At 45.6% G+C, this 24974-nt stretch overlaps 1 protein-coding gene across 1 annotated transcript in view; it reads left to right on the top strand.

The window, feature by feature from the left end:
- The window catches only part of LOC135533043 (beta-mannosidase-like), a 51178-nt gene extending 26653 nt beyond the window's left edge, over nucleotides 1-24525 (top strand). Inside the window, 3 exon segments of the mRNA XM_064960435.1 lie at nucleotides 3520-3662; nucleotides 6132-6395; nucleotides 22915-24525. Of these exon segments, the coding sequence (XP_064816507.1) occupies nucleotides 3520-3662; nucleotides 6132-6395; nucleotides 22915-23142 (635 nt within the window). The 3' untranslated portion in view covers nucleotides 23143-24525.
- The last annotated feature ends 449 nt before the right edge of the window (nucleotides 24526-24974 follow it).

Raw genomic sequence — 24974 nt, 5'->3', positions numbered from 1 at the left:
TGCTGTTACAGGATGTCCTGGTCCTCTATAGGTAGGTGCTGTTACAGGACGTCCTGGTCCTCTATAGGTAGGTGCTGTTACAGGATGTCCTGGTCCTCTCTAGGTAGGTCCTGGTCCTCTATAGGTAGGTCCTGGTCCTCTATAGGTAGGTGCTGTTACAGGATGTCCCGGTCCTCTATAGGTAGGTCCTGTTACAGGATGTCCTGGTCCTCTCTAGGTAGGTCCTGGTCCTCTATAGGTAGGTCCTGGTCCTCTATAGGTAGGTGCTGTTACAGGATGTCCTGGTCCTCTATAGGTAGGCCCTGGTCCTCTATAGGTAGGTCCTGTTACAGGATGTCCTGGTCCTCTATAGGTAGGTCCTGGTCCTCTATAGGTAGGTCCTGGTCCTCTATAGGTAGGTGCTGTTACAGGATGTCCCGGTCCTCTATAGGTAGGTCCTGTTACAGTATGTCCCGGTCCTCTATAGGTAGGTGCTGTTACAGGATGTCCTGGTCCTCTATAGGTAGGTGCTGTTACAGGATGTCCCGGTCCTCTCTAGGTAGGTCCTAGTCCTCTATAGGTAGGTCCTGTTACAGTATGTCCCGGTCCTCTATAGGTAGGTGCTGTTACAGGATGTCCTGGTCCTCTATAGGTAGGTGCTGTTACAGGATGTCCTGGTCCTCTATAGGTAGGTGCTGTTACAGGATGTCCCGGTCCTCTCTAGGTAGGTCCTAGTCCTCTATAGGTAGGTCCTGGTCCTCTATAGGTAGGTGCTGTTACAGGATGTCCTGGTCCTCTATAGGTAGGTGCTGTTACAGGATGTCCTGGTCCTCTATAGGTAGGTGCTGTTACAGGATGTCCTGGTCCTCTATAGGTAGGTGCTGTTACAGGAATGTCCCGGTCCTCTCTAGGTAGGTGCTGTTACAGGATGTCCTGGTCCTCTATAGGTAGGTGCTGTTACAGTATGTCCTGGTCCTCTATAGGTAGGTCCTAGTCCTCTATAGGTAGGTGCTGTTACAGGATGTCCTGGTCCTCTATAGGTAGGTCCTGGTCCTCTATAGGTAGGTCCTGTTACAGGATGTCCCGGTCCTCTATAGGTAGGCGCTGTTACAGGATGTCCTGGTCCTCTCTAGGTAGGTCCTGGTCCTCTCTAGGTAGGTCCTGGTCCTCTATAGGTAGGTCCTGTTACAGGATGTCCCGGTCCTCTATAGGTAGGTCCTGTTACAGGATGTCCCGGTCCTCTATAGGTAGGTCCTGTTACAGGATGTCCCGGTCCTCTATAGGTAGGTCCTGTTACAGGATGTCCCGGTCCTCTATAGGTAGGTGCTGTTACAGGATGTCCTGGTCCTGCAGTCTACCAGCTCAATTTCGATTCTCATAGCAAAGGGTCTGAATACTTATGTAAATGAAGTATTTCTGTTTTTAGTTATACATTTGCTAAAAATTCCGAAAGCCATTTTGGTGTTGTCCTTATGGGGTATTGTGTGTAGATTGATGAGGGAAAAAACAATGTAATCATTTCTAGAATTTGGCTGTAACATAATAAAATGTGGAAAAAGTCAAGGGGTCTGAATACTTTCCGACTTCATTGTAAATCGTATTTGCCCCGAGAGTCCTGGGAAATGCAGCATGCATCGAAGTGACCATTTTTAAAGCGTTTAAAGTGGTCACTATGCCAGGGTTCTCCCCCAGAGCTGGTCACTATGCCAGGGTTCTCCCCCAGAGCTGGTCATTATGCCAGGGTTCTCCCCCAGAGCTGGTCACTATGCCAGGGTTCTCTCCCAGAGCTGGTCACTATGCCAGGGTTCTCCCCCAGAGCTGGTCACTATGCCAGGGTTCTCCCCCAGAGCTGGTCACTATGCCAGGGTTCTCCCCCAGAGCTGGTCACTATGCCAGGGTTCTCCCCCAGAGCTGGTCACTATGCCAGGGTTCTCCCCAGATCTGGTCACTATGCCAGGGTTCTCCCCAGAGCTGGTCACTATGCCAGGGTTCTCTCCCAGAGCTGGTCACTATGCCAGGGTTCTCCCCAGAGCTGGTCACTATGCCAGGGTTCTCCCCAGAGCTGGTCATTATGCCAGGGTTCTCCCCCAGAGCTGGTCACTATGCCAGGGTTCTCCCCCAGAGCTGGTCACTATGCCAGGGTTCTCCCCCAGAGCTGGTCACTATGCCAGGGTTCTCCCCCAGAGCTGGTCACTATGCCAGGGTTCTCCCCCAGAGCTGGTCACTATGCCAGGGTTCTCCCCCAGAGCTGGTCACTATGCCAGGGTTCTCCCCAAATAAGAGGGGTGCTGTGCCACCTTGTTGGCTTGGCTGCGCCACTATGTAAAGATTTCACAGCAAATTAAACTGATATTTATTAACGGTAGTAACTTTGCTAATGGCATTGATGTGAATTGCACAACAGGCCGTTCATAAAGCATTCTGAGCATGATCACGTTCCTCAAATAATTAAGGGCATTCAGCAGTAGGACTATGTCACCACAGAGCACGCTCAGGACGCGCAGAGTGCACCCCGAGTAGGCTACAGCTTTGTCAAATCATAACAACTTTGTAGCGACAGTCAAACAAAAGTCAAATTACCAAAGTTGCTTACCTTGCTAGACAACCTCCTGCTAGACAACCTCCTGCTAGACAACCTCCTGCTAGACAACCTCCTGCTAGACAACCTCCTGCTAGACAACCTCCTGCTGGATAACCTCCTGCTAGACAACCTCCTGCTAGACAACCTCCTGCTGGACAACCTCCTGCTGGACAACCTCCTGCTGGATAACCTCCTGCTAGACAACCTCCTGCTAGACAACCTCCTGCTGGACAACCTCCTGCTGGACAACCTCCTGCTGGACAACCTCCTGCTGGACAACCTCCTGCTGGACAACCTCCTGCTGGACAACCTCCTGCTGGACAACCTCCTGCTAGACAACCTCCTGCTAGACAACCTCCTGCTAGACAACCTCCTGCTAGATAACCTCCTGCTAGACAACCTCCTGCTGGATAACCTCCTTCAACGAATGACATATCTCCTATAGTTGATAATTATACAAATAGCATACCGGCTGCTAAATATGGATGACGAGTGGAAATAGTTTAAATATCAAGGTATCTACTCTCATACCATTTAGGGCTTACTCCAATTAGTCGATTGGTTGATTGTTTGGTAGATAGGCTTGTTGCCAACCAATATGTTTCTTTTTGTAGAGGAGTAGCAAATATACTCAGTCACCCTCGGCGAAGGGGAAATTGCCCCGCGGATGGGGAAATTGCCCCGCGGATGGGGAAATTGCCCCGCGGATGGGGAAATTGCCCCGCGGATGGGGAAATTGCCCCGCGGATGGGGAAATTGCCCCGCGGATGGGGAAATTGCTCCGCGGATGGGGAAATTGCTCCGCGGATGGGGAAATTGCTCCGCGGATGGGGAAATTGCTCCGCGGATGGGGAAATTGCTCCGCGGAAGGGGAAATTGCCTCTTGGTCTCACTGTCAAGACGTTGGTTTCTCCCATGGGAGACCAGGTTTCACATATGTTTGTCTTCTTCGTCTGCAGAGTTTGGTGGGAAGTGGAAGATGCTCCATTACTTTGCCAAGGACTTCTTCTCCCCTGTGCTTCCGGTGGGCTTTGAGGACCAGGGTAGTCTGGTGGTCTATGCTGTGTCTGACCTGAGCCACGACCTTCACCTCAGAACTGTGGTACGTTGACCCTCTCGTCATTTTCAACACATCAAATAACTGTTTCTCAATACCACTTTGAGTGCACACATTAAAAACACAATACACAGAAACATGCCTGTTTAATAACCTATTTATGCATGTACAGTATTCAGACTCCTGGACTTTTTCTACCTTTTATTACAGCCTTACTCTAAAATAGATTCCATGTGTTTTTTTCCTCATCAATCTACACACAATAACCCATAATGACAAAGCGAAAAAAGATTTTAAAATGTTTGCTAATTTTATACATTTTTAAAAATAGATACCTTATTTACATAAGTATTCAGACTCTTTGCTGTGAGACTCTAAATGGAGCTCAGGTGCATCCTGTTTCCATTGATCATCCCTGAGATGTTTCTACAATTGTATTGGAGTCCAGCTGTGTTAAATTCAATTGATTGGACATGATTTGGAAAGACACACACCTGTCTATATAAGGTCCCACAGTTGACAGTGCATGTCAGAGGAAAAACCAAGCCATGAGGTTGAAGGAGACGAGACAGGATTGTCTCAAGGCACAGATCTGGGGAAGGGTACCAAAACATTTCTGCAGCAATTGAAGGTCCTCAAGAACACAGTGGCCTCCATCATTCTTAAATGGAAGAATTTCGGAACCACCAAGACTCTTCCTAGAGCTGGCCGCCTTGCCAAACTGAGCAATCGGGGGAGAAGGGCCTTGGTCAGGGAGGTAACCAAGAACCCGATGGTCACTCTGACAGAGCTCCAGAGTTCCTCTGTGGAGATGGGAAAACATTCCAGAAGGAGAACCATCTCTGCAGCACTCCACCAAACATGTCTTTATGGTAGAGTGGCCAGACGGAAGCCACTCCTCAGTAAAAAGCACATGACAGCCCGCTTGGAGTCCCCGGGCAGGCTACGTGGATAACTGTGTTCCTCTGTAGTCCTCTGGCAGGTGGATAACTGTGTTCCTCTGTAGTCCTCTGGCAGGTGGATAACTGTGTTCCTCTAGTCCTCTGGCAGGTGGATAACTGTGTTCCTCTGTAGTCCTCTGGCAGGTGGATAACTGTGTTCCTCTGTAGTCCTCTGGCAGGTGGATAACTGTGTTCCTCTGTAGTCTTCTGGCAGGTGGATAACTGTAGTCCTCTGGCAGGTGGATAACTGTGTGCCTCTAGTCCTCTGGCAGGTGGATAACTGTGTTCCTCTGTAGTCCTCTGGCAGGTGGATAACTGTGTTCCTCTGTAGTCCTCTGGCATGTGGATAACTGTGTTCCTCTGTAGTCCTCTGGCAGGTGGATAACTGTGTTCCTCTAGTCCTCTGGCAGGTGGATAACTGTGTTCCTCTGTAGTCCCCAGGCAGGCTACGTGGATAACTGTGTTCCCCTGTAGTCCTCTGGCAGGTGGATAACTGTGTTCCTCTAGTCCTCTGGCAGGTGGATAACTGTGTTCCTCTGGCAGGTGGATAACTGTGTTCCTCTAGTCCTCTGGCAGGTGGATAACTGTGTTCCTCTAGTCCTCTGGCAGGTGGATAACTGTGTTCCTCTAGTCCTCTGGCAGGTGGATAACTGTGTTCCTCTGTAGTCCCCAGGCAGGTGGATAACTGTGTTCCTCTGGCAGGTGGATAACTGTGTTCCTCTAGTCCTCTGGCAGGTGGATAACTGTGTTCCTCTAGTCCTCTGGCAGGTGGATAACTGTGTTCCTCTAGTCCTCTGGCAGGTGGATAACTGTGTTCCTCTGTATTCCTCTGGCAGGTGGATAACTGTGTTCCTCTAGTCCTCTGGCAGGTGGATAACTGTGTTCCTCTGTAGTCCTCTGGCAGGTGGATAACTGTGTTCCTCTGTAGTCCTCTGGCAGGTGGATAACTGTGTTCCTCTGGCAGGTGGATAACTGTGTTCCTCTAGTCCTCTGGCAGGTGGATAACTGTGTTCCTCTAGTCCTCTGGCAGGTGGATAACTGTGTTCCTCTGGCAGGTGGATAACTGTGTTCCTCTAGTCCTCTGGCAGGTGGATAACTGTGTTCCTCTGGCAGGTGGATAACTGTGTTCCTCTAGTCCTCTGGCAGGTGGATAACTGTGTTCCTCTAGCAGGTGGATAACTGTGTTCCTCTAGTCCTCTGGCAGGTGGATAACTGTGTTCCTCTAGTCCTCTGGCAGGTGGATAACTGTGTTCCTCTAGTCCTCTGGCAGGTGGATAACTGTGTTCCTCTGGCAGGTGGATAACTGTGTTCCTCTGTAGTCCTCTGGCAGGTGGATAACTGTGTTCCTCTGGCAGGTGGATAACTGTGTTCCTCTAGTCCTCTGGCAGGTGGATAACTGTGTTCCTCTGGCAGGTGGATAACTGTGTTCCTCTGGCAGGTGGATAACTGTGTTCCTCTAGTCCTCTGGCAGGTGGATAACTGTGTTCCTCTAGTCCTCTGGCAGGTGGATAACTGTGTTCCAACACCATCAGTGACAGAGTACTGATTGTAGACTGATGTATCTTGTCGTCAGGTTTCAGTCCATGAGTGGAGCAGTCTGGATCCTGTGTGCACTGTGGCTTCCGGATTGGTGCTCGTGGAAGGAGGAAGTGCTGAGGTCATCCACAAACAGCCAATCACAGCCCTGCTGGCGGGGTGTGGGAGCGGGAGCTGTACCCGCCTCACCTGTCTCCTGACCTTTCACCTTGAGGACGTCAACAGCCAGCAAGGTCCCATTAACCACCTCTTCCTCAGCTCGCCCAAAAATGCCCAGTGGATGCTGAGACCCAACATCACAGTAAGATGGACTGACTGGACACAACTAGTGACAATGACATCACCACAACTGACCTGACCGCATCATCACGAGTTCTGCTTCTAATTACGTCATATCAATCACATTAGTCCACTGGATCTCCTACAGGGAAGTCTGGGTTCATAGTTCTAATTACGTCATATCAATCACATTAGTCCACTGGATCTCCTACAGGGAAGTCTGGGTTCATAGTTCTAATTACGTCATATCAATCACATTAGTCCACTGGATCTCCTACAGGGAAGTCTGGGTTCATAGTTCTAATTACGTCATATCAATCACATTAGTCCACTGGATCTCCTACAGGGAAGTCTGGGTTCATAGTTCTAATTACGTCATATCAATCACATTAGTCCACTGGATCTCCTACAGGGAAGTCTGGGTTCATAGTTCTAATTACGTCATATCAATCACATTAGTCCAGTCTAGGGAAGGTTCATAGTTCTAATTACGTCATATCAATCACATTAGTCCACTGGATCTCCTACAGGGAAGTCTGGGTTCATAGTTCTAATTACGTCATATCAATCACATTAGTCCACTGGATCTCCTACAGGGAAGTCTGGGTTCATAGTTCTAATTACGTCATATCAATCACATTAGTCCACTGGATCTCCTACAGGGAAGTCTGGGTTCATAGTTCTAATTACGTCATATCAATCACATTAGTCCACTGGATCTCCTACAGGGAAGTCTGGGTTCATAGTTCTAATTACGTCATATCAATCACATTAGTCCACTGGATCTCCTACAGGGAAGTCTGGGTTCATAGTTCTAATTACGTCATATCAATCACATTAGTCCACTGGATCTCCTACAGGGAAGTCTGGGTTCATAGTTCTAATTACGTCATATCAATCACATTAGTCCACTGGATCTCCTACAGGGAAGTCTGGGTTCATAGTTCTAATTCGTCATATCAATCACATGAGTCCACTGGATCTCCTACAGGGAAGTCTGGGTTCATAGTTCTAATTACGTCATATCAATCACATTAGTCCACTGGATCTCCTACAGGGAAGTCTGGGTTCATAGTTCTAATTACGTCATATCAATCACATTAGTCCACTGGATCTCCTACAGGGAAGTCTGGGTTCATAGTTCTAATTACGTCATATCAATCACATTAGTCCACTGGATCTCCAGGGAAGTCTGGATCTCATATCAATCACAGTCCACTGGATCTCCTACAGGGAAGTCTGGGTTCATAGTTCTAATTACGTCATATCAATCACATTAGTCCACTGGATCTCCTACAGGGAAGTCTGGGTTCATAGTTCTAATTACGTCATATCAATCACATTAGTCCACTGGATCTCCTACAGGGAAGTCTGGGTTCATAGTTCTAATTACGTCATATCAATCACATTAGTCCACTGGATCTCCTACAGGGAAGTCTGGGTTCATAGTTCTAATTACGTCATATCAATCACATTAGTCCACTGGATCTCCTACAGGGAAGTCTGGGTTCATAGTTCTAATTACGTCATATCAATCACATTAGTCCACTGGATCTCCTACAGGGAAGTCTGGGTTCATAGTTCTAATTACGTCATATCAATCACATTAGTCCACTGGATCTCCTACAGGGAAGTCTGGGTTCATAGTTCTAATTACGTCATATCAATCACATTAGTCCACTGGATCTCCTACAGGGAAGTCTGGGTTCATAGTTCTAATTACGTCATATCAATCACATTAGTCCACTGGATCTCCTACAGGGAAGTCTGGGTTCATAGTTCTAATTACGTCATATCAATCACATTAGTCCACTGGATCTCCTACAGGGAAGTCTGGGTTCATAGTTCTAATTACGTCATATCAATCACATTAGTCCACTGGATCTCCTACAGGGAAGTCTGGGTTCATAGTTCTAATTACGTCATATCAATCACATTAGTCCACTGGATCTCCTACAGGGAAGTCTGGGTTCATAGTTCTAATTACGTCATATCAATCACATTAGTCCACTGGATCTCCTACAGGGAAGTCTGGGTTCATAGTTCTAATTACGTCATATCAATCACATGAGTCCACTGGATCTCCTACAGGGAAGTCTGGGTTCATAGTTCTAATTACGTCATATCAATCACATTAGTCCACTGGATCTCCTACAGGGAAGTCTGGGTTCATAGTTCTAATTACGTCATATCAATCACATTAGTCCACTGGATCTCCTACAGGGAAGTCTGGGTTCATAGTTCTAATTACGTCATATCAATCACATTAGTCCACTGGATCTCCTACAGGGAAGTCTGGGTTCATAGTTCTAATTACGTCATATCAATCACATTAGTCCACTGGATCTCACTGGATCTCCTACAGGGAAGTCTGGGTTCATAGTTCTAATTACGTCATATCAATCACATGAGTCCACTGGATCTCCTACAGGGAAGTCTGGGTTCATAGTTCTAATTACGTCATATCAATCACATGAGTCCACTGGATCTCCTACAGGGAAGTCTGGGTTCATAGTTCTAATTACGTCATATCAATCACATTAGTCCACTGGATCTCCTACAGGGTAGTCTGGGTTCATAGTTCTAATTACGTCATATCAATCACATTAGTCCACTGGATCTCCTACAGGGAAGTCTGGGTTCATAGTTCTAATTACGTCATATCAATCACATGAGTCCACTGGATCTCCTACAGGGAAGTCTGGGTTCATAGTTCTAATTACGTCATATCAATCACATTAGTCCACTGGATCTCCTACAGGGAAGTCTGGGTTCATAGTTCTAATTACGTCATATCAATCACATGAGTCCACTGGATCTCCTACAGGGAAGTCTGGGTTCATAGTTCTAATTACGTCATATCAATCACATTAGTCCACTGGATCTCCTACAGGGAAGTCTGGGTTCATAGTTCTAATTACGTCATATCAATCACATTAGTCCACTGGATCTCCTACAGGGAAGTCTGGGTTCATAGTTCTAATTACGTCATATCAATCACATTAGTCCACTGGATCTCCTACAGGGTAGTCTGGGTTCATAGTTCTAATTACGTCATATCAATCACATTAGTCCACTGGATCTCCTACAGGGAAGTCTGGGTTCATAGTTCTAATTACGTCATATCAATCACATTAGTCCACTGGATCTCCTACAGGGAAGTCTGGGTTCATAGTTCTAATTACGTCATATCAATCACATTAGTCCACTGGACCTCCTACAGGGAAGTCTGGGTTCATAGTTCTAATTACGTCATATCAATCACATTAGTCCACTGGATCTCCTACAGGGAAGTCTGGGTTCATAGTTCTAATTACGTCATATCAATCACATTAGTCCACTGGTTCTCCTACAGGGAAGTCTGGGTTCATAGTTCTAATTACGTCATATCAATCACATTAGTCCACTGGATCTCCTACAGGGAAGTCTGGGTTCATAGTTCTAATTACGTCATATCAATCACATTAGTCCACTGGATCTCCTACAGGGAAGTCTGGGTTCATAGTTCTAATTACGTCATATCAATCACATTAGTCCACTGGATCTCCTACAGGGAAGTCTGGGTTCATAGTTCTAATTACGTCATATCAATCACATTAGTCCACTGGATCTCCTACAGGGAAGTCTGGGTTCATAGTTCTAATTACGTCATATCAATCACATGAGTCCACTGGATCTCCTACAGGGAAGTCTGGGTTCATAGTTCTAATTACGTCATATCAATCACATTAGTCCACTGGATCTCCTACAGGGTAGTCTAGGTTCATAGTTCTAATTACGTCATATCAATCACATGAGTCCACTGGATCTCCTACAGGGAAGTCTGGGTTCATAGTTCTAATTACGTCATATCAATCACATTAGTCCACTGGATCTCCTACAGGGAAGTCTGGGTTCATATACAGCTTGTTATTGAATAGATAATGAGTGCTATGTTTCAACCTCCCTGTCTCTCTGGGACGGCATGAGGACTAATGCATATGCTCTTAGGGAAGTCTGGGTTCATATACAGCTTGTTATTGAATAGATAATGAGTGCTATGTTTCAACCTCCCTGTCTCTCTGGGATGGCATGAGGACTAATGCATATGCTCTTAGGGAAGTCTGGGTTCATATACAGCTTGTAAGGGATTTCACCCCCGTAGTGGACAAAAATGAATGGCAAGTTATTGGCATAGGCCAAACCATGCACACATTGGCCAATACCACCCAAAGCGGCGTTGATTCATGCAAAGTTTACTGCTATTGCCATATGGGTATTGCCAGTTGTAACACTTCAAAAATCCAACAGGTGGCGATTGCACTCCACCATGGTTTTTCATATTGGTATTGGACTCCAAGTCAACATCCAAAAGCCAAATTTTGAAAAAACGAATTTTTGAAAAAAACGTATCACCCCTTAAAAAAGTGCTTTCTGGACCGTTTTTCGAAATTCTTTCGCTTTTTTTGACAATTACACATGTATAAGAACTGTATGAAAATACTTTTGTCCAATTTTATTAACATAATTTTTTTAATTTTTTTACTTGCGCATATTGCATATGTTTTGTCCATTTGCAATATGATTTCATAGGAAGTCAGAAGTCAAAAGTCAAAAATTCTTAAATTTCATAAAAAACTTCACACACCCCTAAAAAAGTGCTTTCTGGACCGTTTTTCGAAATTTTTTCGCATTTTGTGTCAGTTACACACGTATAAGAACTGTATCAACATACTTTAGTCATATTTTATTATCATAATTTTTTTTTTTTTTTTACTTGCGCATATTGCATGTGTTTTGTCCATCTGCAATATGATTTCATAGGAAGTCAGAAGTCAAAAGTCAAAAATTATTACATTTCATAAAAAACTTCACACACCCCTAAAAAAGTGCTTTCTGGACCGTTTTTCGAAAAATTTTCGAATTTTGTGTCAGTTACACAAGTATAAGAACTGTATCAACATACTTTAGTCATATTTTATTATCATAATGTTTTTTTTTTTTTTTTTTGCTTGTGCATAAGGCATATGTTTTGTGGGGGCCAAATGTCATAAGAAATTTGACATGCTCAAAAATCCTTCAGAAATGCAAAATTGACTGGCCTGATGAACTCGGGATGGCCGGGCAGTGATTGTTGTTCCTTTCGATCACTCGTGGTGTTGATTTCATCGTGTCCATTTGTTTATGTTTTCTCACTTTTGCAAAGTCACTGTGCATTTGCCATATGGTTAACTGGGCATTCACCATCACCAATTTGTCATGCCATAAAAATCATGCAGGAATGCCAAATTGACTGGCCCGATGAACTCGGGATGGCTGGGCAGTGATTCTGGTACCTCTCCATCGCTCGTTTGGGTTGATTTCAGAATGTCGCTTTTGGTGATGGTACCTCACCGCTTAAACATATTGCAAATGTCCCTTACTTTTGCAAAGTCACTAAAAATTCTTGCAGGAATGCCAAATTGACTGGCCCGATGACCTCGGGATGGCTGGGCAGTGATACTGGTACCTCTCCATGGCTCGTTTGGGTTGATTTCAGAATGTCGCTTTTGGTGATGGTACCTCACTGTTAAAACATATTGCAAATGTTCCTTACTTTTGCAAAGTCACTGAAAATTTTTGCAGGAATGCCAAATTGACTGGCCCGATGACCTCGGGATGGCTGGGCAGTGATACTGGTACCTCTCCATGGCTCGTTTGGGTTGATTTCAGAATGTCCATTTGGTCATGTTTTCTCACTTTTGCAAAGTCACTGTGCATTTGCCATATGGTTAACTGGGCAGTCACCATCACCAATTTGTCATGCCATAAAAATCATGTAGGAATGCCAAATTGACTGGCCCGATGACATAGGGATGGCTGGGCAGTGATACTGGTACCTCTCCATGGCTCGTTTGGGTTGATTTCAGAATGTCGCTTTTGGTGATGGTACCTCACTGTTAAAACATATTGCAAATGTTCCTTACTTTTGCAAAGTCACTGAAAATTTGTGCAGGAATGCCAAATTGACTGGCCCGATGAACTCGGGATGGCTTGGCAGTGATTCTGGTACCTCTCCATCACTCGTTAGGGTCGATTCCAGAATGTCCATTTGGTGATTTTTCTCACTCTTTCAAAGTCACTGTGCATTTGCCATATGGTTAACTGGGCAGTCACCATTACCAATTTGTCATGCTATAAAAATCACGCAGGAATGCCAAATTGACTGGCCCGATGACCTCGGGATGTCTGGGCAGTGATACTGGTACCTCTCCATGGCTCTTTTGGGTTGATTTCAGAATGTCGCTTTTGGTGATGGTACCTCACCGCTTAAACATATTGCTAATGGACAAGAGTCACCTGCAAGTCACCGTCCATCAGTCAATTTGATATCATTCTGACACCAAACTGATACAAACTGACACCAAACCCACTTTTCCCAACTCATTTAGGAGCCAAGTATAACATACTTCAGAGCTGGCCCAAAATTCACAAGGCCTTCGGTACAAAACATTAAAAAACCATAAAACACATAGTTACTTTCTAGCTGCGGGGCCAGTTCGGACATTATGTGTAGTCCTATGTGAGGCGACCCCGAATCCCGAGTTTCGGCCCGATAGGTCATTTGGTGTCCGAGTAAAAGCCTAATTGGTGCTGAAAATCCACTTTTTTCAATGCCTTGCTACGGGGTCCTTGAATGAGCTATCGGACCGAGATGTTGGGTTCTGTCTCTATGGGCCGAGACGGTCACAATGCACCTAGTCTTGTGTCTCTGGGACATTTCTAAATGTCGCCATTTTCGTAATGGTCAAAATGAATTGAAGTCATTGCAAATGTTCGACGCTGTTTCTCGGTCCGAGAACATTCTAGAGCGCCGTAACTCACCACGCACTATCTACCTGAGGTCTAGAACAGGATTCTAAAGTTTCGGAACTCTAGGTCTGACGGTTCTTTTTAGCTCGAACAAAGCTAACTATTGGAGGCACTGTCAGTCTCTACACACCCCAATACGTCCCTCCATCCAAGTTGTGTATCTGTGTGATTTATTTTTCCTTTGAATTTTTATGGGAAAAATGACTGATTTACAGTTCATGGGGGTTGTCTAATCACACATATGAAGTTTTGGACAGATCTGATTTTTCTAACCCTTCCAAACAGCCCCTGAGTCACCAATTATGGCACTTCCGGTTGGCACAGGAAGCTATAAATACACACATGTCTTGACTGACATAGAAACCTAGGGAATCCTGAGTTTTAAGTCTTTAAGTTGAGAATTGACTGATCTACACAGGGTTGAATAATGCAGAGGCCTCGGCACCTTTCGAGGTGATGTACATCCAAATACCTTTTGGGTCAATCTAACCACTTCCGGTTGCTCCAGGAAGCTTAGAATCGACACAGGTAGACCTCATAGTGGTCTGATGGAATGTCATAGAAGACAGGTTCATACAGCATTCATAACCCATAAAGACCCCAGGTTGTATTTAGGGGAGCAGGCAATGTATTCCTATGGGGAGAGAAGTCAATGCACACTGTTTTTTTGTAAACACCTTCTTTTAACTGTGAAAGGTTAATGCCACACAGTCAAGGTTAGGCTTGCACGGATCGGGAGGACCTTAGGAACAGTCCTGTGTTTGAATTGTCCTTCTAAACCTAACGGTTCCGCCGCTGTCACCCAAAATCCAATGACATTGTGGTGCAGGCATCATTGTGGGCCTATTTTTCTCATGGTCGCTGCGCTCAGACCGAGCGAGCTACGGTCAAGAGGGGCACCTCGTTGGACTCGGCACGGCCTTGGGATTATGTTTATGCCATTGCCTGCTCTCTGTGTCTTTAAACACCACGCTTTGTCACTCCATCCTTGCTGTGTGTGTGTGTGAGAGCTTTTCTTTGACATCTGTTGGGAAAAATGACTGATTTACAGTTCATGGGGGTTGTCTAATCACACAGATGAAGTTTTGGACAGATCTGATTTTTTTAACCCTTCCAAACAGCCCCTGAGTCACCAATTATGGCACTTCCGGTTGGCACAGGAAGCTATAAATACACACATGTCTTGACTGACATAGAAACCTAGGGAATCCTGAGTTTTAAGTCTTTAAGTTGAGAATTGACTGATCTACACAGGGTTGAATAATGCAGAGGCCTCGGCACCTTTCGAGGTGATGTACATCCAAATACCTTTTGGGTCAATCTAACCACTTCCGGTTGCTCCAGGAAGCTTAGAATCGACACAGGTAGACCTCATAGGGGTCTGATGGAATGTCATAGAAGACAGGTTCATACAGCATTCATAACCCATATAGACTCCAGGTTGTATTTAGGGGAGCAGGCAATGTATTCCTATGGGGAGAGAAGTCAATGCACACTGTTTTTTTGTAAACACCTTCTTTTAACTGTGAAAGGTTAATGCCACACAGTCAAGGATAGGCTTGGACAGATCGGGAGGACCTTAGGAACAGTCCTGTGTTTGAATTGTCCTTCTAAACCTAACGGTTCCGCCGCTGTCACCCAAAATCCAATGACATTGTGGTGCAGGCATCATTGTGGGCCTATTTTTCTCATGGTCGCTGCGCTCAGACCGAGCGAGCTACGGTCAAGAGGGGCACCTCGTTGGACTCGGCACGGCCTTGGGATTATGTTTATGCCATTGCCTGCTCTCTGTGTCTTTAAACACCACGCTTTGTCACTCCATCCTTGCTGTGTGTGTGTGAGAGCTTTTCTTTGACATCTGTTGGGAAAAATGACTGATTTACAGTTCATGGGGGTTGTCTAATCACACATATGAAGTTTTGGACAGATCTGATTTTTTAACCCTTCCAAACAGCCCCTGAGTCACCAATTATGGCACTTCCGGTTGGCACAGGAAGCTGTAACTCAACATACATCCTCATTGGGCTATTCCATTAGAGAATCCTGAGTTTTAAGTCTTTACCATGAAAACTGACTGATTTACACAGGGTTCAATGCACTATGTCCATCAAATTGCAGGCAGTGTATGGGTATACACTTTTAGGGCGATTTGGACCACTTCCGGTTGGTCCAGGAAGCTTAGAATCGACACAGGTAGACCTTATAGTGGTCTGATGGACTGGTACCAAAGACAGGTTCATACAACATTCATAACCCATATAGACTCCAGGTTGTATTTAGTGGAGCAGCCAATATATTCCTATGGGGAGAGAAGTCAATGAACACTGTTTTTATGTAAACACCTTCTTTTGACTGTGAAGGGTTAATGTCACACGGTCAAGGATAGGCTTGGACAGATCAGGAGGACCTTAGGAACAGTCCTGTGGTTGAATTGTCTTTCTAAACCTAACGGTTCCGCCGCTGTCACCCAAAATCAAATGACGTACTGGTGAAGGCTTCATCTTGGGCCTATTTTTCTCATGGTCGCCGCGCTCAGACCGAGCGAGCTACGGTCAAGTGGGGCACCTCGTTGGACTCGGCACAGTCTGGACACTATGGTCATGCCATTGTTTGTGTTGATTTCATCATGTCCATTTGGTCATGTTTTCTCACTTTTGCAAAGTCACTGTGCATTTGCCATATGGTTAACTGGGCAGTCACCATCACCAATTTGTCATGCCATAAAAATCATGCAGGAATGCCAAATTGACTGGCCCGATGACATAGGGATGTCTGGGCAGTGATACTGGTACCTCTCCATGGCTCGTTTGGGTTGATTTCAGAATGTCGCTTTTGGTGATGGTACCTCACTGTTAAAACATATTGCAAATGTTCCTTACTTTTGCAAAGTCACTGAAAATTTTTGCAGGAATGCCAAATTGACTGGCCCGATGACCTCGGGATGGCTGGGCAGTGATACTGGTACCTCTCCATGGCTCGTTTGGGTTGATTTCAGAATGTCGCTTTTGGTGATGGTACCTCACTGTTAAAACATATTGCAAATGTTCCTTACTTTTGCAAAGTCACTGAAAATTTTTGCAGGAATGCCAAATTGACTGGCCCGATGAACTCGGGATGGCTTGGCAGTGATTCTGGTACCTCTCCATCACTCGTTAGGGTTGATTTCAGAATGTCCATTTGGTCATGTTTTCTCACTTTTGCAAAGTCACTGTGCATTTGCCATATGGTTAACTGGGCAGTCACCATCACCAATTTGTCATGCCATAAAAATCATGCAGGAATGCCAAATTGACTGGCCCGATGACATAGGGATGTCTGGGCAGTGATACTGGTACCTCTCCATGGCTCGTTTGGGTTGATTTCAGAATGTCGCTTTTGGTGATGGTACCTCACTGTTAAAACATATTGCAAATGTTCCTTACTTTTGCAAAGTCACTGAAAATTTTTGCAGGAATGCCAAATTGACTGGCCCGATGACCTCGGGATGGCTTGGCAGTGATACTGGTACCTCTCCATGGCTCGTTTGGGTTGATTTCAGAATGTCGCTTTTGGTGATGGTACCTCACTGTTAAAACATATTGCAAATGTTCCTTACTTTTGCAAAGTCACTGAAAATTTTGCAGGAATGCCAAATTGACTGGCCCGATGACCTCGGGATGGCTGGGCAGTGATACTGGTACCTCTCCATGGCTCGTTTGGGTTGATTTCAGAATGTCGCTTTTGGTGATGGTACCTCACTGTTAAAACATATTGCAAATGTTCCTTACTTTTGCAAAGTCACTGAAAATTTTTGCAGGAATGCCAATTGACTGGCCCGATGACCTCGGGATGGCTGGGCAGTGATACTGGTACCTCTCCATGGCTCGTTTGGGTTGATTTCAGAATGTCGCTTTTGGTGATGGTACCTCACTGTTAAAACATATTGCAAATGTTCCTTACTTTTGCAAAGTCACTGAAAATTTTTGCAGGAATGCCAAATTGACTGGCCCGATGACCTCGGGATGGCTGGGCAGTGATACTGGTACCTCTCCATGGCTCGTTTGGGTTGATTTCAGAATGTCCATTTGGTCATGTTTTCTCACTTTTGCAAAGTCACTGTGCATTTGCCATATGGTTAACTGGGCAGTCACCATCACCAATTTGTCATGCCATAAAAATCATGCAGGAATGCCAAATTGACTGGCCCGATGACATAGGGATGTCTGGGCAGTGATACTGGTACCTCTCCATGGCTCGTTTGGGTTGATTTCAGAATGTCGCTTTTGGTGATGGTACCTCACTGTTAAAACATATTGCAAATGTTCCTTACTTTTGCAAAGTCACTGAAAATTTTTGCAGGAATGCCAAATTGACTGGCCCGATGACCTCGGGATGGCTTGGCAGTGATACTGGTACCTCTCCATGGCTCGTTTGGGTTGATTTCAGAATGTCGCTTTTGGTGATGGTACCTCACTGTTAAAACATATTGCAAATGTTCCTTACTTTTGCAAAGTCACTGAAAATTTTTGCAGGAATGCCAAATTGACTGGCCCGATGACCTCGGGATGGCTGGGCAGTGATACTGGTACCTCTCCATGGCTCGTTTGGGTTGATTTCAGAATGTCGCTTTTGGTGATGGTACCTCACTGTTAAAACATATTGCAAATGTTCCTTACTTTTGCAAAGTCACTGAAAATTTTTGCAGGAATGCCAAATTGACTGGCCCGATGACCTCGGGATGGCTGGGCAGTGATACTGGTACCTCTCCATCGCTCGTTTGGGCTGATTTCAGAATGTCCATTTGGTGATTTTTCTCACTCTTTCAAAGTCACTGTGCATTTGCCATATGGTTAACTGGGCAGTCACCATTACCAATTTGTCATGCCATAAAAATCATGCAGGAATGCCAAATTGACTGGCCCGATGACATAGGGATGTCTGGGCAGTGATACTGGTACCTCTCCATCGCTCGTTTGGGTTGATTTCAGAATGTCGCTTTTGGTGATGGTACCTCACCGCTTAAACATATTGCTAATGGACAAGAGTCACCTGCAAGTCACCGTCCATCAGTCAATTTGATATCATTCTGACACCAAACTGATACAAACTGACACCAAACCCACTTTTCCCAACTCATTTAGGAGCCAAGTATAACATACTTCAGAGCTGGCCCAAAATTCACAAGGCCTTCGGTACAAAACATTAAAAAACCATAAAACACATAGTTACTTTCTAGCTGCGGGGCCAGTTCGGACATTATGTGTAGTCCTATGTGAGGCGACCCCGAATCCCGAGTTTCGGCCCGATAGGTCATTTGGTGTCCGAGTAAAAGCCTAATTGGTGCTGAAAATCCACTTTTTTCAATGCCTTGCTACGGGGTCCTTGAATGAGCTATCGGACCGAGATGTTGGGTTCTGTCTCTATGGGCCGAGACGGTCACAATGCACCTAGTCTTGTGTCTCTGGGACATTTCTAAATGTCGCCATTTTCGTAATGGTCAAAATGAATTGAAGTCATTGCAAATGTTCGAAGCTGTTTCTCGGTCCGAGAACCTCCTAGAGCGCCGTAACTCACCACGCACTATCTACCTGAGGTCTAGAACAGGATTCTAAAGTTTCGGAACTCTAGGTCTGACGGTTCTTTTTTAGCTCGAACAAAGCTAACTATTGGAGGCACTGTCAGTCTCTACACACCCCAATACGTCCCTCCATCCAAGTTGTGTATCTGTGTGATTTATTTTTCCTTTGAATTTTTATGGGAAAAATGACTGATTTACAGTTCATGGGGGTTGTCTAATCACACATATGAAGTTTTGGACAGATCTGATTTTTTAACCCTTCCAAACAGCCCCTGAGTCACCAATTATGGCACTTCCGGTTGGCACAGGAAGCTATAAATACACACATGTCTTGACTGACATAGAAACCTAGGGAATCCTGAGTTTTAAGTCTTTAAGTTGAGAATTGACTGATCTACACAGGGTTGAATAATGCAGAGGCCTCGGCACCTTTCGAGGTGATGTACATCCAAATACCTTTTGGGTCAATTTAACCACTTCCGGTTGCTCCAGGAAGCTTAGAATCGACACAGGTAGACCTCATAGTGGTCTGATGGAATGTCATAGAAGACAGGTTCATACAGCATTCATAACCCATAAAGACCCCAGGTTGTATTTAGGGGAGCAGGCAATGTATTCCTATGGGGAGAGAAGTCAATGCACACTGTTTTTTTGTAAACACCTTCTTTTAACTGTGAAAGGTTAATGCCACACAGTCAAGGTTAGGCTTGCACAGATCGGGAGGACCTTAGGAACAGTCCTGTGTTTGAATTGTCCTTCTAAACCTAACGGTTCCGCCGCTGTCACCCAAAATCCAATGACATTGTGGTGCAGGCATCATTGTGGGCCTATTTTTCTCATGGTCGCTGCGCTCAGACCGAGCGAGCTACGGTCAAGAGGGGCACCTCGTTGGACTCGGCACGGCCTTGGGATTATGTTTATGCCATTGCCTGCTCTCTGTGTCTTTAAACACCACGCTTTGTCACTCCATCCTTGCTGTGTGTGTGTGTGAGAGCTTTTCTTTGACATCTGTTGGGAAAAATGACTGATTTACAGTTCATGGGGTTGTCTAATCACACATATGAAGTTTTGGACAGATCTGATTTTTTTAACCCTTCCAAACAGCCCCTGAGTCACCAATTATGGCACTTCCGGTTGGCACAGGAAGCTATAAATACACACATGTCTTGACTGACATAGAAACCTAGGGAATCCTGAGTTTTAAGTCTTTAAGTTGAGAATTGACTGATCTACACAGGGTTGAATAATGCAGAGGCCTCGGCACCTTTCGAGGTGATGTACATCCAAATACCTTTTGGGTCAATTTAACCACTTCCGGTTGCTCCAGGAAGCTTAGAATCGACACAGGTAGACCTCATAGTGGTCTGATGGAATGTCATAGAAGACAGGTTCATACAGCATTCATAACCCATAAAGACCCCAGGTTGTATTTAGGGGAGCAGGCAATGTATTCCTATGGGGAGAGAAGTCAATGCACACTGTTTTTATGTAAACACCTTCTTTTAACTGTGAAAGGTTAATGCCACACAGTCAAGGTTAGGCTTGCACAGATCGGGAGGACCTTAGGAACAGTCCTGTGTTTTAATTGTCCTTCTAAACCTAACGGTTCCGCCGCTGTCACCCAAAATCAAATGACATTGTGGTGCAGGCTTCATTGTGGGCCTATTTTTCTCATGGTCGCTGCGCTCAGACCGAGTGAGCTACGGTCAAGCGGGGCACCTCGTTGGACTCGGCCCTGCCTTGGGATTATGTTTATGCCATTGCCTGCTCTCTGTGTCTTTAAACACCACGCTTTGTCACTCCATCCTTGCTGTGTGTGTGTGTGTGAGAGCTTTTCTTTGACATCTGTTGGGAAAAATGACTGATTTACAGTTCATGGGGGTTGTCTAATCACACATATGAAGTTTTGGACAGATCTGATTTTTTTAACCCTTCCAAACAGCCCCTGAGACACCAATTATGGCACTTCCGGTTGGCACAGGAAGCTATAAATAAACTCATATCCTCATTGGGGTATGCCTTTACAGAATCCTGAGTTTTAAGTCTTTACGTTAAGAACTGAGTTATTTACGGAGGGTTTAGTGAGTGTGTGTTATTTCAGAAAATCATAGAAAATCACAGAAATGTCGCAGAGCTCCGCAGCACATTTTAAAAATACTCGTATGAACACCCTGCAACTGGATCTGTAACCGTTGAAAAAAAAAAAAACACCTATATCTGAACATCACGATCTGGTCAACGTACGATTTCTCGTAAATGACGATAGATAAATGGCCGATTTTTTTTATTGACACCGGAGGCTCCTTGACTTTGACGTGAAGTGAAAAAAATCTTTTCTCTATTTTCATTTTGGACCTTTAATCCCAGAAATATGGCCATAACTCAAAAACCGTTGAGGCCTAGACGCCATCTTGTTCGGGGCCATCTTCCCATAATGCCAAACCTACGCTCACCAAGTTTCGGCTTGAAATATTTTCGGTTTCCGAGATATGGCACGTCGTGATTCGTGATGTTTTGTCCAATAGCAATATGATTGCTTATGCCCTCTTGTGGGATATTTCGGCATTGCGCAAAAATGGGCTAAAATTTGTTTATTTTATTAAACGAAAACCGAATGTCCGACAAAGTTCATTTGATGACTTCCCGGTAGGTCTGGCCCTACCGCTCGGCCCGACGCCGTCCCCGAATTTCTAAAATGTTTTCGGACGTCTAGTAAGGGACCGTACAGTTCCAATAGGGACTTTCTCACTAACTATACGGTGATTGTCGAAATGTTCCCTTAAGGTATGTTATTGAATAGATAATGAGTGCTATGTTTCAACCTCCCTGTCTCTCTGGGACGGCATGAGGACTAATGTATATGCTCATAGGGAAGTCTGGGTTCATATACAGCTTGTTATTGACCTGTCTCTCTGGGACGGCATGAGGACTAATGTATATGCTCTTAGGGTAGTCTGGGTTCATATACAGCTTGTTATTGACCTGTCTCTCTGGGATGGCAGGAGGACTAATGTATATGCTCTTAGGGTAGTCTGGGTTCATATACAGCTTGTTATTGGTTGTGCATCATAATGCATTATGCATAGTTCACACGGTGTTATATGTGTGTTTATAACACATTATGAATAGGGTATTATTAGTAATGGACCAGGAATGCTCTATTTTCAGCCCCCTGACTTCCATAGTGACCTCTCTCTCTCTCTCTCTCTCTCTCTCTCTCTCTCTCTCTCTCTCTCTCTCTCTCTCTGGATGGTCAGAATGACTTCCATAGTGACCTCTCTCTCTCTCTCTCTCTCTCTCTCTCTCTCTCTCTGGGTGGTCAGTATGACTTCCATAGTGACCCTCTCTCTCTCTCTCTCTCTCTCTCTGTCTCTCTCTCTCTCTCTCTCTCTCTCTCTCTCTCTCTCTCTCTGGATGGTCAGAATGACTTCCATAGAGACCTCTCTCTCTCTCTCTCTCTCTCTCTCTCTCTCTCTCTCTCTGGGTGGTCAGTATGACTTACATAGTGACTTCTCTCTCTCTCTCTCTCTCTCTCTCTCTCTCTCTCTCTCTCTCTGGGTGGTCAGTATGACTTCCATAGTGACCTCTCTCTCTCTCTCTCTCTCTCTCTCTCTCTCTCTCTCTCTCTCTCTCTGGGTGGTCAGTATGACTTCCATAGTGATCTCTCTCTCTCTCTCTCTCTCTCTCTCTCTCTCTCTCTCTCTGGGTGGTCAGTATGACTTCCATAGTGACTTCTCTTCTCTCTCTCTCTCTCTCTCTCTCTCTCTCTCTCTCTCTCTCTCTCTCTCTGGGTGGTCAGTTTGACTTCCATAGTGACCTCTCTCTCTCTCTCTCTCTCTCTCTCTCTCTCTCTCTCTCTCTCTCTCTCTCTCTCTCTGGGTGGTCAGTATGACTTCCATAGTGACCTCTCTCTCTCTCTCTCTCTCTCTCTCTCTCTCTCTCTCTGGGTGGTCAGTATGACTTCCATAGTGACCTCTCTCTCTCTCTCTCTCTCTGGGTGGTCAGTATGACTTCCATAGTGACCTCTCTCTCTCTCTCTCTCTCTCTCTCTCTCTCTCTCTCTCTCTCTCTCTCTCTCTCTCTCTCTCTCTCTCTCTCTCTCTCTCTGAATGGTCAGTATGACTTCCATAGTGACCTCTCTCTCTCCTCTCAGGCCGAGGTGCAGCAGGACGAGATGGGAGGATACACCGTGACCCTGCAGTCCTCTGCCGTAGCAGCTTTCGTATGGCTGGATGTGGGGGACGTCCCAGGACGATTCGGCACCAACGGATTCCTCATGGTCACCAGGAACAGAACAGTCACCTTTAACCCCTGGGGTCCCACCAGTACCCAGCAGCTAGCCCAGGCACTGACTGTTACGTCATTGAGAGATGTGTACTGACTATCTTGCGTATCAAATGGTATCCTATACCCTACATAGTGCACAACTTTAGACCAGAGCTCTATGGGTTGTCCACTATATAGGGAATAGGGTGCCATTTTGGACGTACTTACTGAACCAGTACCCAGGAGTTAACCCAAAACCCTCTCCCTAACCTCTCTGAGATGAGTACTGTGACCTTCTCCCTAACCTCTCTCTGAGATGAGTATACCTCCGGAAGTGAGGCTAATTACTGAGGATACCTGCAGACGTCAGGCTAATTACTGAGGATACCTCCAGACGTCAGGCTAATTACTGTGGATACCTGCAGACGTCAGGCTAATTACTGAGGATACCTCCAGACGTCAGGCTAATTACTGAGGATACCTCCAGACGTCAGGCTAATTACTGAGGATACCTCCAGACGTCAGGCTAATTACTGAGGATACCTCCAGACGTCAGGCTAATTACTGAGGATACCTCCAGACGTCAGGCTAATTACTGAGGATACCTCCAGACGTCAGGCTAATTACTGAGGATACCTCCAGACGTCAGGCTAATTACTGAGGATACCTCCAGACGTCAGGCTAATTAAATTTCATGTGGTGCTCCTAATTGTTTAAAGTAGGGAGCACCAGTGCTACCAATGATTAATAAAAAAAAAAAAATTAAAGCCCTTACTGAGACCCTCTCTGAGATGAGTACTGAGACCCCCTCCCTAACCTCTCTCTGAGATGAGTACTGAGACCCTCTCCCTAACCTCTCTGAGATGAGTACTGAGACCCCCTCCCTAACCTCTCTGAGATGAGTACTGAGACCTTCTCTCTGAGATGAGTACTGAGACCCTCTCCCTAACCTCTCTCTGAGATGAGTACTGAGACCCTCTCCTAACCTCTCTGAGATGAGTACTGAGACCCCCTCCCTAACCTCTCTCTGAGATGAGTACTGAGACCCCCTCCCTAACCTCTCTGAGATGAGTACTGAGACCCCCTCCCTAACCTCTCTGAGATGAGTACTGAGACCCCCTCCCTAACCTCTCTGAGATGAGTACTGAGACCCCCTCCCTAACCTCTATGAGATGAGTACTGAGACCCTCTCCCTAACCTCTCTCTGAGATGAGTACTGAGACCCTCTCCCTAACCTCTCTGAGATGAGTACTGAGACCCTCTCCCTAACCTCTCTGAGATGAGTACTGAGACCCCCTCCCTAACCTCTCTGAGATGAGTACTGAGACCTTCTCTCTGAGATGAGTACTGAGACCCTCTCCCTAACCTCTCTCTGAGATGAGTACTGAGACCCTCTCCCTAACCTCTCTGAGATGAGTACTGAGACCCCCTCCCTAACCTCTCTCTGAGATGAGTACTGAGACCCCCTCCCTAACCTCTCTGAGATGAGTACTGAGACCCCTCCCTAACCTCTCTGAGATGAGTACTGAGACCCCCTCCCTAACCTCTCTGAGATGAGTACTGAGACCCCCTCCCTAACCTCTATGAGATGAGTACTGAGACCCTCTCCCTAACCTCTCTCTGAGATGAGTACTGAGACCCTCTCCCTAACCTCTCTGAGATGAGTACTGAGACCCTCTCCCTAACCTCTCTGAGATGAGTACTGAGACCCTCTCCCTAACCTCTCTGAGATGAGTACTGAGACCCTCTCCCTAACCTCTCTGAGATGAGTACTGAGACCCTCTCCCTAACCTCTCTGAGATGAGTACTGAGACCCTCTCCCTAACCTCTCTGAGATGAGTACTGAAACCCTCTCCCTAACCTCTCTGAGATGAGTACTGAGACCCTCTCCCTAACCTCTCTCTGAGATGAGTACTGAGACCCCCTCCATAACCTCTCTGAGATGAG

The sequence above is a fragment of the Oncorhynchus masou genome, unplaced genomic scaffold (assembly GCF_036934945.1).
Source record: "Oncorhynchus masou masou isolate Uvic2021 unplaced genomic scaffold, UVic_Omas_1.1 unplaced_scaffold_2178, whole genome shotgun sequence".
In the NCBI taxonomy this organism is placed as follows: domain Eukaryota; kingdom Metazoa; phylum Chordata; class Actinopteri; order Salmoniformes; family Salmonidae; genus Oncorhynchus; species Oncorhynchus masou.
This window is presented reverse-complemented; position numbering and strand designations above follow the sequence as displayed.